This window comes from Schistosoma mansoni, chromosome 1, assembly GCF_000237925.1.
Source record: "Schistosoma mansoni strain Puerto Rico chromosome 1, complete genome".
NCBI classification, from domain to species: domain Eukaryota; kingdom Metazoa; phylum Platyhelminthes; class Trematoda; order Strigeidida; family Schistosomatidae; genus Schistosoma; species Schistosoma mansoni.
In genome coordinates, this window is record NC_031495.1 from 4,911,939 (window position 1) to 4,928,491 (window position 16,553).

The window sequence follows — 16,553 nt, forward strand, 5'->3', positions numbered from 1 at the left end:
CATGGTGATCATATTGATGATGATAGTGAAAAAGAAGGAGGATATTGATAATCTTATTAAATAAGTTAAAATGTACAACTTTTCATTTGTCATTCATAGTTGGTATACAATTGGATATGGGAACATGTACAGATTATGAAAGGATAACTCTATCATTGATTACATAAATGTTTGTGAATGAATGGGTAAATTTCACAACCAACTAATCAAAGGAAATCTATCAAGGAAATACTCTTAGATCAGAATGATTTTGTTGTTGTTGATGTTTTATAGTATCCATCGTTTGATTCATATGATAATATAATCCATTTTCAATAGGTCCTCTTGAATTAGGCGATATGGAATCTAATGAATCAGTACACATTTTTAATTTATGACGATTTAATAAATCTATACCATGAACTGATCGCTCTGATGAAGTGGATGATGATGATATGATAGTTGAATGATTCATAGAATCAATTAAATTATTATGATTATTATTAATACTACGATTATTATTATCAATGGGATCAGATTCCATTTTATTCTTATGATTATAATAGGAATGTGTGATACTGCCACCACTACTACTACTACTGCTACTATTACTACTACAGTTACCACCGACTATGCCATTATTATTACATCCCAGTCGTGTAATTGGTTGACAATTATTATACAATGAAGTAGAATTAAAATTTATCGATCCATTTCCATCTAATTGATTTGGTGTAGATCTTAATTGTGCATGCCATTGTATTAATGCATCTGTCGGTGAACGATTCTGATTTTGATTCTGATGATGGTGGATGATATTTGATGGCTTCATATGTAATGATTCACATTTTGCATTATTACTAGTATTCTGATCATTATTCGATGATTGATTGTAAACTAAGTCAGAAATATAATTAGATTTCTGATATCTTGAATACTTCTCATTCATTTGATTATTCATTAAATTAGTTGTATGCTGTGTATAAGGATCATTTGTGAAATTCATTGAATTCATTGATTGAGATTGATGTTTTTGAATGTATTGTTGTTGTAAATGATCAATATGATGAGGGTGTATTGGTGTTGGATGAGGTGAATTAAGGGAGAAATGATTGGAATGTCTATTATCATTATTGTTATTATTAGTTAGACCTCCAAATGTTGCATGAAATGCTTTTGTCACATCAGTGAATTGTCCAGTTTCATCAGAACTGTCTACTTCAATTCTTGACATATCTTTATGTTTTATTTCATTCAAAGTATTATTATTATTAGTAGGAGTATTGTTACTATTAATGTTATTATCTGAGAAATAACTAGTTAAATATGGATTACACATTGAATTTGGTGAATTCGGTGTAATTGCTTGTGAACCACGTGTAGTACATGCAAAATGATTAGCAGCAACAGCTGCGGCTGCTGCTGCAGCACCAAATCGATGTAAAGGAGTTTTCATTAAATAATCTACTGGTAAATCAGATAATTCTGAATAGAAACCAAATTTATGCTTTTTTGTTTTTTGTGATACTTTACGATTACGTGTTTGAATTCCATCTTTTTTCATTGAAATAGGTCGTTGAATCTTGAATAGATATCAAAGGAAAAAAAGAAGAAAATGCAATTATAAAGATGTATTATTAGAATGAAGGTTCCAAAATGGAATTCATTCAATGTATGAAATTATATTTCCGTCGTGATCTCGAATTCTAGTTATCTATCTAGTTATACAGTCCTAACCAATACTACTAAAATGATCTACTTTCATAGGTATCTCTCCATTTATTTCTTAATATTGATGGAATCGTAAAATAGTTTATAGATTTTCAAGAGATATCATTACTTTTTGTCTGTCTATAGCTCTTCTAGAGTTACTGCTGGTTTCAAGTACGAGTACAGGGATGAAGTTTAAGCATGGGGTTGACAAACCCATCCCGTAGAAAAAAATCTTGCCAAAAAAAGATAACAACCAGATTAAGCACTTTACACTTAATTGTTAATTATTGTTAGAGATCTAATATCATAAGTCTTAAACATAACTGTAGAGATGGTTACATTAGTTACCTATGATTCATTAAAGGAATTATATCTACCAGAAGTAATCTAATCATGTCATGTAAATTATCCTTATAGTTATTTGTTAATTCTACCAAGTTTATTGTGTAGAATTTTCACAATTATTAAAAGCATTATTCACATTGAAATCAAGTAAACAAATTATATTTATATAGTTGAGATCATGAGTCAATTGAAGCTAGACCACCATGAAAAACCTGGAAGCAATGGACGGCCGTTTTGTCCCAGGAAGGGGCTCCTCAGCAGTGCGCATCTACGATCTAGCCTCGCGAGATTCCAAACCAGGACCTATTAGTCTCCCGTCAGAGCGCTTAACCACTAGACCACTGAACCGGCATCCGATGGTATTAATGTCTAACTTCAAGGGATATTTATAAATCACTTATTTATTTTTAAATGAATAAAAAAGAATCATCAATGTTAATTCATTTGTCACTTTTTATTTTTCTCTCTCTTTTTCTCATCTCTGCTTCACTTATCACAATATTTAAAAGGGGAATTTGTTTTCTCTGTAAAAACGAAAATAATAAACTATCTTTTTTCGATGAAAAACACAATAATAAACACTTTGGCATATGTTCCACTATTTAATAGTTCGAGAGTATTTTTTTTGTTTTTCATTAGAAAAAAATATTTAAAAAAAGTAAACATATATTTCCCCCTCTTTTATTTGCCCCTCCCCCCTCCCCCCTCTTTCTCACTGAATGAATAAAATTAATCAGAGGCAAATGAGATGGGTATATTATTAATTTTATTAATGTGTCAACAGATTGATATAAGTGAATATTAATCACATTTTCTCATCTTTCTATTCAAGTTGTATGTTTATTTTTGATGGTAATATTATTATTGGTATTGTTACTATCATTAATACTATGAATACTGATTCCCTTTTCTATGGTTGTCATGTTTTTTAAAGATATTTGGAGGGTTAATGACAAGATATGGCGCCAAAAATCCTAATTCCGTTAACTTAGATATGAATAGACTCACCACAAAAAAATAACAAGATATATATATTCATATAAGATGTAGTTACAAAGTTCCCCCTGTCTATATTTATGTAAACGGTGTATAAGTAGATAGATTTAGTCAGAGTAATAAGAATGAGTCAATAGATTCATTCTGATATTCCAATTCTATTGAAAAAAAAGATTGTTGTTTTTTTTGATGATTATTTTATATTCATTTTTATTCAAAAGAGAAAAAAAAAGTGGGGGAGGGACTGAAGGGGGAAAAATTAAATAATCCACTATCCTGACAACTTTAAAAAACATTGAACATATATCCTACTTATACGTATAGAAAGACATTGGTTTCCGGTTTTCTAAAGAAATGAAAAGAATTTATCGTGTTCAGATATTTCTTTATGATTACTTTATAAAACCGGTGTTTTATAAAAACGACAACAACAAAAAGAAGGAGAAGGAGAAGAAAGACTCAATATGAACTAACTCATGTCTATAATAACTCATTGATAAATGAACATTCATATTTTATTGTTCTGTCGTTTCTACACCAATCATTCTTTGTTCTCGTTCTGATTTCCTTGATCTTCTTCATTTTCTACTTTTCGATATTTCACTTTCTATTGATGATACATACTACTTATATCTATCGACATCAATAGCACACACCACAGTTTTTTTTATCATAAAATAACTTCATTTGGAAAAATTACTGAAAACCAAGATGGTTTTGGATAAACGTTTTAATCTAGGATTAGGGTTCTCAGTATTGCAATCGTGACAAAGTTGTGAATATGAGCTACTGAGAAATTACTCTTATAACAAGAAGAAATTAGCTAACCAATGTTGATGATTTTTAATAATTCTTTAACTAAAATCAGTCTATGTTTAATTTGATAGTTACTATTTACTGTATTTAGTTTGTAAGTTCATTGATCACTTATCAAATCTATTGTCTTCCTAACTAAATATAATTATCAGAAGGGGGTTTTGTGGAGATTTTAGTAATTTTATAGAATTGAAATCATGAGTCAATTGAAGCTAGACCACTATGGAAAACCTTGAAGCACTAGACGGCCGTTTCATGCTAGTATGGCATTCCTCAGCAGTGCGCATCCATGATCCTGCCCATGGGATTTATTAAAAAAATTTTCTTAAGAAATGAATTACTTTTCTAGAAAGATAGAGATGATTTCTGTGGAAGTTTTGGTAGGTAACAACAGTGATGATTAACTAGTTTTTGTATTAAATAACAAAGTGACCCTAACTTTTAAAAAAATGTAAGTCATTAATCTCTGACGAATAACTGGCTTCAAGATGGATTTCCTGGAGTTCTAGTAAGAGCTCGTGACCAGTAGAGCCCAATACGTGTTAGATGTGAGACAGTCATCCACCTCAGACAATGGATGAAGGGTTACTCAATATCATGAATCGATTGAAGTTACACATTAATACCGTTGGATACCGAGTCAGTGGTCTAAACTTTTAGCAGTTGCACACGAGACTGAAGGTCATGGGTTCTATTGGTACGTGCAGGATAGTGGATGCGCACTGCTGAAGAGTCCCATACTAGAACAAAACGGTCGTTCAGTGGTCCCAGGTTTTCAATGGTGGTCCAGTTTAGATTGACTCATGAATTCGACCATTAAAATTATGACGATTCCACAAAATCCCCATTCTGATTTAGATTTATTATCATTTGGAAGAGATCCCAAATTTCTGAAGTTGATCACTGATTAATTTGTGATTGTGTAGTAATGAAGAGTTTTGAACTATATGTGAAAGAGCTATTTAGTACTTTCTTGTCTTTTAATTATCATCAAAACATCTTCCACTTCTCAAAGAAAGATATTCTTTCAAATTGATCAGTCTTATTAAAATTTGAGTTAACTATGGTAAACTGTGCAAAGTTTGTTTTAAAAAATTCATTTTCAAATATTCATTTCTTTTGAACTTAATGAAACAGTTAAGCATAATCATTCTAGATTGATAAAATACTAAACTTGTGTATGCTATTCCAAAAACGGGTCTCATTTTAAATCAATTATGTAATCGATATTACCTTAGGTTACAAGCATCCTAAGCAAATATAGATGGTAACTGTCAGTGGAATCCAGGATACGCTTCTTGTCCTATTTAGGACTCGTCAGCTGGATAAACCTGCATTCTAGAGTTTATGTTCACTTTGGGACTCTGATCTAGTACCGTTCCTTTCAAATGTCATCACATTATCCACTTAACTACTGAGTCCTAATAGCCATGAGTCGGAAATAGAATGAAACGCGCGTCCTGGATTCCACTACTAGCCACTGTCTTCCTTTGCTGATACTATACATTCATACATATTGTTACTTATTTAAAATCATAGATATATAGATTACTTCTTAGAAAGCTCAAATGTAAAATTTGAAGACATTCACTCTGGATGTTCATATTCTACTTTCGTTTACCTTTCTTTTTGCAAGAACACCTAATGCCTATCATATTATTTATTAAAATTAATAACTACATACTTTCATGTACCTCTTTCTCTCCCTCTCTCTTTCTCTCACTACTTTTCTCACTTTCTTAAATTAATGATAATTATTAATTTATTTAGCATTAAAAAAATAATAACTAAGCCATATTGTTGTCTTCATAAGAGACTGATAAGGGTGGAGACGAGACTATATATACATACATACATACATCTGGTATTGGCGCCAAATAAACTCAAATCATTATTAAGTACTTGACACACCCCGATCATAATGCAAACATGTATAGATTACCATATTAATATTATTGTTTTATTCTATCGAACTCATTATTCATATCACTATAAAAGAATAGCAAACAGTATTGTTACTATTATCATTCGACAAGCTATTCATTAGTTCCTTTATTCACCTAATTTCTTTTTCCTTTTTTATTAAATATTCCAATAAGTTTGAGAACAATAGAGATTTATGATAGTTAGTATTAGAATAGTAGTAGTAGTAGTGGTAGTAAATCAGCCAAATAAGTCAGGCAAAATTCAGTCAATCAATCTTGTGAGTATTCTATCTCCCTCTCTCTCTCTCTCTCTCTCTTACTCTAAATATTTATGCATATCTCATATTCTATAAATAAAATTATTCCATTAAGTTGCCCCGCCCAACACAACTAAGAATCAATCTCATATAGGAATAGTAATGTTACTACTACTAATAGTAATGCATTAAATATACACATAGTTAACTCCTCAATTGAAATTATCACACCATTAACTTTTGTCATATATATGTATCCAATTATACATATAAGTATACCCCCCCCCAAAAAAAAGTATTCGTTATCACCCTTTACAATTTGAGCATTTCTTTTATACATTCATATATCCCATCATCCCATCACTTACTCACTAATTGTGCATATCTTTATCTATCTATCTAATCATCTATTTACTTATCATCTGTATAAGTCCGATTAAAACTATTGCTTTTCATTAATGAAACCTACTTAATGTGTGAAGTTAAAAAGCATTGGATACAATGAATTGTGTCTCCAATTTGGTCAGCGTATGCAAGGATTGTTTTATAAAATGGAAATAGCGTTAATCATAATAGTCATAATAACCAAAGGGGTTGAAAGCTAACTATATTTATAGTAACCAATCTTATCATGGTACTTTATAGAGAGACATTATTGTCAATTTTGAATTTATATTATCCCGCGCAACTGAAGTAAAGTTGTTGTTTAAATTCATTTAGTATTGTTTATTTGAATCTTCCCACTGATGTTTAGGACTGCAACTAGTCAGTCTCTTATTGGTATATGTGCATACTATGCGTATTGCCTCGATATAGCCTTATTTCACAAGCATTGTAAGCAAAGATAGCGACTACCCATCTTCGCTAACAAAGTTGTTGTTTGTTTTTTTCGATACATTCACATCTATTGAAACGTTGTTCAATGATAAATGTCGATAAATCTTTCTTTTTTCAAATCAGACATTAGAAATAGGTTATCCATATATTAAGCAGAAACAATAAATGATCAATTAATTTATTGAGTTAAGGGAGGCATTAATCAATTGTATTCCTTTTTTAGTGAGTGTTAGTCAAACTGTAGTGTGTACTATTGATGTCGATAGATATAAAAAGTATGTATCATGAATATAAAGTGAATTATCTAGATGCAGAAGGTGAAGAAGATCAAAGAAATAAGAACGAGAACAAAGAATGATTAGTGTGGAAACGATAGAACAATGAAGTATGAGACGATTGACTGATATTTGTTGAATGAAATATTCACTGTATAGTTCTCATATTTTACTAAGATGTTTTGTAATTTTGTGTTTTCAAATATATTCGATTGTTGCCCCACTGGTGTTCTTGTTCACTACGAAACTAAGAGTAAGCATAGCATCATCGCTTATATTGCCTCCATGTGCCTTGGTACGGCCGAGAGTGGGGAGAGTTCGCTCTCCCTCTTGAAATGTTCTCATATGGTCACGCGTATATATATATATATATATATATATATATATCCTACTCGCTAGTTATAAATTTTGGCTAGCAGAGGAATCCAGGACATACGTTTCATTTTATTTGGGACTTGAATCCAGGACATACGTTTCATTTTATTTGGGACTTGTCAGATGGATGAACTCACATCCTAGTGTGAATGTTTACACTCGGAATCGAACTAAGTACATCTTGCTTCGAACTTCAACTCATTACCTACTAAGTTTCTGAGTCTCGGTGACCACTAACTTACTCAACAGGTATGTTGTTTTAATCATTATTAGTGTGAGTTTGAATTATACCGCTATTGATATTCAGGATTAAATATAAATCGATTTATCGTATAGAATTTGTGATAGAACGTCTATACCACGGGAATTCCTGAAGAACCCACATACCTCAACAAAGACTGCCCAAAGAACAAGTCTGCTTTTTTTAACATTACAGTGACCTCGATTTGTTGACTTTAATAAAGTCATATAAATTACAAATAAACATAGACAACACAAATAGTATACTTACATTATGCAATTTGAAATAAAGTCCACATGCATTACAAACAGGTTCACCATTTGTATTTCGACGCCATAATGTAGTTGTTATTGTACGACAATTAGAACATATAGTACCAGTACGTCGGCTAGAGGATTGCTATAAAATAAAAAGTAAACAAGGCCAAGTAATTAAACTGCATTGTAACACTTTGTGTTAGTCAGTTAAACCAGAACAATGAAGTTCTGTCAAGCAGATTTTAAAGAGTTATCTGTCCCAATTGTAATTACATCTATCAATTCAACTCAACCACGCTTAAAATAGAAAACAAACCAATAAGTAGGTCTTGTAGACTACTGAATATAATATAATTTAAATACTGAAATTTATCATAACTGTTTTTCAGTGTGAGGTTGTGAAGATTGTTGAGTTTTTGATTGAGATCATGAATCGATGAATGTTAGACCACCAGTGAAAACCTGGAAGCACTGAATAGCGGTGACCAGTGGAGTTAATTCATGTCAAGTAAAGACACGTATGTACCTCAGACAATGGAAGATGGTCGTGCAATACCGGGGATTAGTTGAAGTTAGAAATTAACACTGTTGGATACCGGCTCAGTAGTCTAGGGGTTAGATATTCGCGCACGAGATCGACGGTCCTGAATTCTATTGATGTGTGTGAGATCGTGGATGAGCACTACTGAGGAGTCTCACACTAGGACGAGATAGCCGTCCAGTGCTTCCAGGTTCTCAATGGTAATCTAACATTGATCCATTCATGATATTAATCTAATCTTAGATAAAACAATATCCTCAAATAGACTAATTTCATAACCTTATTTTATTAAGTCAACAGGTTTTCAATGACAAATTTTACCCTCTTTTTATAATTTCCCATTCAAGATAAAATAACTCAATCATGGTAACAATTTGTCACAAAAAATAGACCTGTCAATAAATTCATATTAGTTACTAGGGTAATGATATCTGCCTCTTAATCAATATACTAAATTGCACAATCCTATGAACACCGTAAAATATTTAGGATTGATGCAAATATACATATATCCCATTTGACATTAATCCCATAGATCGAACTATTATTAGTATTATCATTACTATTTTAAGTAATAATAATAATACTATCAGTAGGTCTACGATATATGGTCTTCATTTTCCATGTTGATCATAACAACTGATCCAACAAGATAACAAATGGTCATATTCCTTTTCAAAAACAAGGAATTGATACTCTAGTATCTTCTTTATTGAAACTAGGCGTAATATTGATAAAGATGACATTGTGTATATGGATATATATTTGGACTGATGTCAAATATTTCATTGATGCGTAAATATGATGATGTAATTTGTTGTTCATTTTTGATCATCTTTTAGGGTAAATATAATTTATTGACTTTTAGTAACTAATATGGTATAAAGTGAAATTAAGCAGAAAATTTTCATAGTTGAAAGCATGAGTCAATTGAAGCTAAACCACTATGGAAAACCTGGAAGCATTGGATGGCCGTTTCCTCCTATTGTGGAAAATATCATGAACCTTTATTTAAATGAAATGGGTTGTTTGTTTCTTCTTGATAGAAAAGGGTTTGATATCAAAGTATATGGCATAAGATGAATGAATACTGTTTAGAATTGATTTCTGCTTGCTACAGTTCATATATTCTGGAGTAATGGAACGTAACAATCTAGTAAATTTTAAACCACTTTTTTTAATTATGAACGCTGAGAAAAGTATCTAGCTACATAATATTGAAGATGATAAAATAAGGATTAGGACTTGTGAAAGTGCTAAACCTACTACTGAAGTGTGGGTTACTTATATCCACATATGTAGTATATAGTGATGGTCAGGCATAGAATGTATTTCAGCAGAAGATCGATAAGGAAACAACGGGAACGGAATGCGGTTGGTATGAAAATGCATGAGCAATAATAATCGGAGACGATGGACTGAAATTTTCAAAAGGAACAGTGAAGATTGAAACAACTAATTGATAATTTTCAGCTTAACTGTTTACTGTATGATTGTCAGATTATAATGAGATATACATTAGATTGTCCCCACTCGTCTTCTTGTTCACTATACTACTACTACTATTACTAATAGTAATAATAGTAACAATAATAATAATGCCACACAGTGAGGTATTGAAACATACTAAGTATTTCATATATACAATTAACTGAGATCCTGTTAGAGTTTACAGTTTGTAGGCAACCTATGATCAAATAATCCTATTAAGAATGTAGGGTATTTATAGTCACTACCACTTATAAGTCCAGTTTTTATTACTAATTGAAACTAGGAAAAGAACACTGATTAACTAGTACACCATAGTTTTATACTTTTCATCAAAATCTGTACACAACTCAATCAGTTATTTGGAACCTTCAAAAATCTCGTAAAACCATTCCAATGTCTTAAAATCAGAGTTTATTGAGTTTTATTTTATAATTTTAATCAGTCATTATTTTCGGTGATCTGTATCAAACTTTTAACATAATTAAACTCTATCTGGCACTGCTCCTTAAGTGCTCTCGCGCGAAACTTATAGATCCTTGGTTGGAATCTCGCTAGGCGGGATCGTGGATGTGCGCTATTGAGGAGTACCATAATAGGATGAAACGGCTGTCCAGTGCTTCCAGGTTTTCCATGGTTGTCTATCTTTAATTGACTCATCATCTCAACTATATATAAAAAATCACTAAAATCTCCACAACCCCCCCCTTTTGACCTATTATCCAAGTTTAGAAAGAATATTAATCAATATGTTGTTATGTGAATGTTAAATGGGTTACTTTTTCTAAAAGAAAACAATCAACTCTCATTTCCAACCATGACTTAATCAATCATACTTTACAGATTATTTCTTCTTCTTCTTCTTCTTTAAGGCTTATCATAATAATAATAATCCAACAAAAATGTATTCCATCAAATGTTACTACTCTTTCTATTCCATATGGGATAATATTCTTCAAGTGAAGTAACGGTAGTAACCATTATTATTATTATTATTATTATTATTATTATTATTATTACTATCATCGCTGTTACTATCACTATTATTACTATCATTATTAACTTAATCTGCTATAATTATGATAGTGCTTTATATAGTTTTCTTTCTTATTATTATATCCTATAGACTAATAGATGAACAATGTTACTGTTTGCTACTCAGTTTAATACAAAATAGATGACCATTAAAGTAATAAAAGGAGAAGAAGAAGAAGAAGAAGAAGAAGAAGGAGGAGGAGGAGGAGAAGGAGAAGAAGAAGAAGAAGGAGAAGAAGGAGAAGAAGAAGAAGAAGAAGAAAGAAAATGTTAATCAACGATTAGAATGAACATTGAATACATCAATGAATTATGTCATTATCTAAATTGATTTATTTAATTTTAATAGTAGAACATATGGAACATGTTGTAATATGAATAATAATGGGAAAAAAAAACAAAGGTGTTTATCATTGAAGGGGTTCTATGAAGAATGTTAAATCGTATAGTTTGAATTAAAGACTGATCATTGTTAGACAATCATTGAAAACCAAAAGGAACTGAATATGTAGAGGTTTTTTCTCTCACTACTCTGTAGATATGCATATCTATGAATTCATTATGGAATGAACCCAAAATCTTCAATTGAGCAGATATTCAAAGATCTGTAGTTTGAAGGTCCAGTTTTTGATATTCATTACAGTGACATGCTAATGAGGAGTTTTATTCTAAGACTAGTTGACTATTCATTGTTTTTTTTGTCTTTCAATAGTTATCTAATTAAGATTAGCCAATGACATAAATTATAAGCTGTAATTAAGTGTATATATACATCGAAATGATTGCGTAATATTATTGTGTATATAAATAAATTTTATCATCAAGATTAATCGCAACGAATGTCTGGCGCTTTAACCAGGTTGTTGAATACAGGAAGTCCACCTAAGGGAGTTGGAAAACCCGGATTACAAACCAATGGTGCATATGGGCTGGCTCCAGTATCCTAAGGGAACAAATCGCGTATGAATCAATCGTTGGTCACCGGCTGCCATAGGACTACATCTCCACGATGCTATACTGCCTTGTGGATCATACCTTTAGGTCAAAGGCTTCAGGTGTGGCTCCGTAAGGAAACCACCTGTTTCGGTTTGGGCATATAGGCAGTATCGTAGCCCTCACACAAATCAAATGAGATTTGTGTAGCGCATATATATCTGATATCCCCTTGTACCTTGTTTTTTGTAACATTCCTCCATTAATTTCAATTTTATATTTTACCAATTATTATTTAAACAAATGAATGTATAACTGATTGAAGTGATACGTCACCTAATCAGTAATGATTTCTTAAGAATATTGTAATATATAATAATATATTGTTAATTTTCTATGATTTATATTAGTTATGATGCCTAAATGGTGATATATCGATCAATCGTTATATAGGGATATGAATTTCAGTAAAGTTTTGCTATATTGTTTGAAGTAACTGAAAATACAATAGTGCTTCCAGGTTTTTCACGGTGATCTCCACAAAACCCCTTCTAATAGCAATGAGACAAACTAAATACTTTTAAGATGGATTAGATGGGATATATCTAGCAGTGGAATCCAATGTATGTGTTTCATCTCATTTTTGTGGGTTAGTTAGCTTAAAGTAGCTACATCTCAGAATTTTATCTTAACTTTCAAATGTATTATGAGTGAACTTTTACCGGTAAATAATAAACATTGTTAATTTCAATATTATGATGCCTATTGTTATACAGTCACGTATACACCATTACAGAAATGAATTCAAAGGTTAGTTATACATTACCAAAGCCTATTTATTGTTAATAACTGCAATGTTAGGCATTGTAAATATACTTTTCCGATTGTTTTTTAAACATTTTTAGAGATTCATAAGCTGAATTGGATAATGCTGTAATAAGAATTAAAGATATGTGTTTCATACTGTTATAGTTCATCTAATGGATGCATCCATTAGCTACCAGCCAACTCTGTTTGTTAAAACTATTTGTGATTGAATGGTAATACTTGAGCTATTTTCATAGAATGCACATAGTTGAAGTTGTTAACATTAACAATCAGGTAATTCAACCAACCCTTTAAAAAAAATTATCTTTCAGACAATTTTCAATCATCGAGTTTATGAGTCAGTTAAAGCTAGAACATCATGAAAAACCCAGAAGCACTGAACAGCCGTTTCGTCCTAGTATGGGACTTTTCAGCAATGCACACCCACTATCTCGCTCGCTTACTGCTGAGGAGTCCCATACTAGAACGAAACGACCATTCAATACTTCCAAGTTTTCCATGGTGGTCTAACTTTAATTGACTCATCAACTCAATTATTTAATTACTACAGTCTCTACGAAACCCCTTTCTGATAATTTTCAATAAGACTGAATATTATTTAATAATAACGATATTGATCAACATATAAAGATACCTCGGGGGATTCGAACCCAGGACCTACCAGTCTCGCGCCAGAGCACTTAACTGATAGACCACTGATATTATTTATTTTTAGAAAAGAGAAACTGAAAGGTTTAGAAAAATCACAAAAAAACATAGCTTACCAATCTTCGTTTAGGTTTAATTAATGGACGATTTTGACCATTCATTTTTTGATATAAACCACATGCATTACATAAATAATTTCCTTGACCATCTCGTCTCCATAATGGTGTGCTAGTTGCTCCACAATTAACACATTCTCTTCCTTCTGTTAATGAAACAAACAAAAAAATTATGATCATTCTCTTTTTGTCAATATAATTGCACTGATTAACGACTGTTTCGTCCCAGTACGGGGCTTCTCAGCAGTGAGGATTCACGATCCCACATATGGAACTCGAACCCAGGACAGTTACCCACTAGAGACAATACATATATCATTTACGAAAGAGAGAACATGGTGAAAAATTTGTAAATCATTCATTCTGGTCTATCAAATAAGATACTGGATGAAATCATCGAGTATATTGATGGAAAAGTTAATAACAGTTGCTATGTAAAGTTTTTGGGAAACAAAGATATTGGGGATGAATATTGATAACTTTAATTGTGTATAGAAGATGTTTACATTAACCATGAAGGGAATATCAAGAAATATGGTAACTTGGAAGACCAGATTATTGTTAAGTCTAATGTTCAGCGTCAATCAAATGATCAATTATGAAACACTTAGTTATTTTTCTTCCTAACCATGAACAACAGTTTCAGAAATTCGATGATGGATCATTTAATTTTGTATATCATGTAACTATCTTTGAAGAACTATTTAGATTGTACCAATCTTAATTTGAAGGTGACAATACTACAGTTCTGTTTTTAGTCAACCAGGTATATTTGGATTATTGCTATCAGTGGAATCCAGTTAAGGAAAATACAAAACTCTATAGATGACTTCAACTTTGTCGAATATATCCATAGATATATGAACCTAAGAGCCTAATAAATAACACGTTGATGCTCATCGTAATAAATATTGGTCTTGAGTCCCATTGTGAACATCCAGTCGTAAAACGTTTGCATCCAGTTAGTAAGTATCAAACAGTACAAAGTATCTATCCTTAAATCTAATAGGATCCATTTATTTACGCACTAATAAAAAATGATCTAATTATCAAGTCTCGCATGTAGAATCGTCGATGCACATTACTGAGGAATCCCAAACTAAGACGAAATGTCTATTCAATGCTTCCAGCTTTTCAATAGTGATCTAGCCTAAATCAACCTATACAACTCATGTTACATAATGAGAAGGAAAGAAAGAAAGAAGAGGGAAGTGACAAATGTTCCTTCTTTTTAAAAAAAGTTACTAACCTGTCATTGTTAGTTTCCTATTTTTCATTGTTTTATTTATATTCTGTGTATTATTCAATGAATTGGTATTATTGATAAGAGGGAATAATCCTAAATTTTGATTCATCATATTATATTGTGATTGATGTAGGACATTGTCATTACCATTATCATTATGATGATGATGATTAGTATGTACACCATATTGTTCCATATGTGTATTTAACATGGAATGTTCATTATCAATATATTGTGATGGTTGATGTTGATTTTGATGTTGATGTATTGATTGTTCATGACGATGATTATGATGTTGATGTTCTAATTGATGATTTGTTACATTTACACTTGCTACAGCTGCTTGTGCAACAACGGCAGCAGCTGCCATAGCTGCTGCTGAATGATATGCTACACTTAAATCACCAATCATTTGATCATCTTCAAATCCTCTTTGTCTTTGATGTTGTTGTTGTTGTTGAGGAGGAGGAGGAGGGAGATTTGAATTATGATGCATTGCTTTACATGTATCTAAATCATTCTGTATTAATGAATCATTATTTATTCTTCTTGATTGAGATTGTTGTTGTTGTTGCATAGGACTATTGAACTTCGAACTAACATTCATTTCATTTAATTCATTATTACTATTAGTGTTTACATCAAATTTCATTTCATCCGAAGATATTTTATTAAAATTGTCTACTTCACTACGATTTAACATAGAACTTGAATTCAAATCTAAATTAGTTTGTAATATAGAAGGTAATGGTGATGAAGATGCACGACAGTCTGATTCTTGTCTACTATTATTATTATTGTAGGTGGAATAGTTTGTAGACTCTATATTCATATTTTGATGATGATTATTATTAAATATTAAACATTTTCTAAAAGCTATCTCATTTGAACAAGTTGAATAGAATGATGCTAAATGTTGAGGTAAAATATTAGTTGGATACTGTGATGATATTGATGTATTCCATGTATCTGTAGTAATAGTCGTCGTAGTAGTAGTAGTCGTTGTAGTAGTAGCAGTAATAATAGAAGTAGAATTCATAATAATACCATGATCATTATGATTACTAGTACTGATCATTGTTTTATATGCTACTTGTTCTTCTTCATCTTCTTCATCAACATCATCATCACCATCTCCTTCATCATTCATTGAATTCATTATATTCTCTGAATAATTATGTTTTAATGAATAATTTATAGATAAACTATTATAATGATTATCATTATATTCATTTGATAATAATTGATTTGTATAATCATTCACTTTTGTAGGTAACATATTAAATGGATAACTTAATTGTTGCTGTTGTTCTTCTTGTTGTTGCCGTTGCTCCTGTTGTTGTGATGGTGGTTGTTTTGTATTAGATAATTTTGCCTTAGATACAAGATTGGTTTTCATAAATTGTGATTGATTTTTTTCATTTTCTAATGATGTTGTTACTTTATTATATATCATATCTTCCATAGATTCATTTATATATATTGAAGGGGGTGGTGTTTTTTCTGTTGCTGCTGTTGCTATGCTATTATTATTATTATTAATTATTGATTTATTTTCTATAAAATTCATAGAATTTAATTTAGTTTTTTTATGACGTTTTCTATGATCATTTGACCAATTCTCATAATTGATCATATTGGTAATATCTGATTTCATTGTATTACATAATGATGAAGAGGAAGGGGATTTATTTAAGGAGAG

The 16,553-nt window shown here is 31.1% G+C and overlaps 1 protein-coding gene across 1 annotated transcript; it reads right to left on the reverse strand.

Annotated features, from left to right (window-relative positions):
- Positions 1-220: 220 nt before the first annotated feature.
- Positions 221-15,683, reverse strand: Smp_159560 (putative gata binding factor; the record flags this gene model as incomplete). The annotated part of the gene is made up of 5 exons (XM_018793047.1): positions 221-1,561; positions 8,030-8,158; positions 13,606-13,751; positions 14,855-14,944; positions 15,182-15,683. 5 exons carry the CDS (start codon positions 15,681-15,683, stop codon positions 221-223), a joined length of 2,208 nt encoding a protein of 735 aa, XP_018647598.1.
- Between the last annotated feature and the right edge of the window lie 870 nt (positions 15,684-16,553).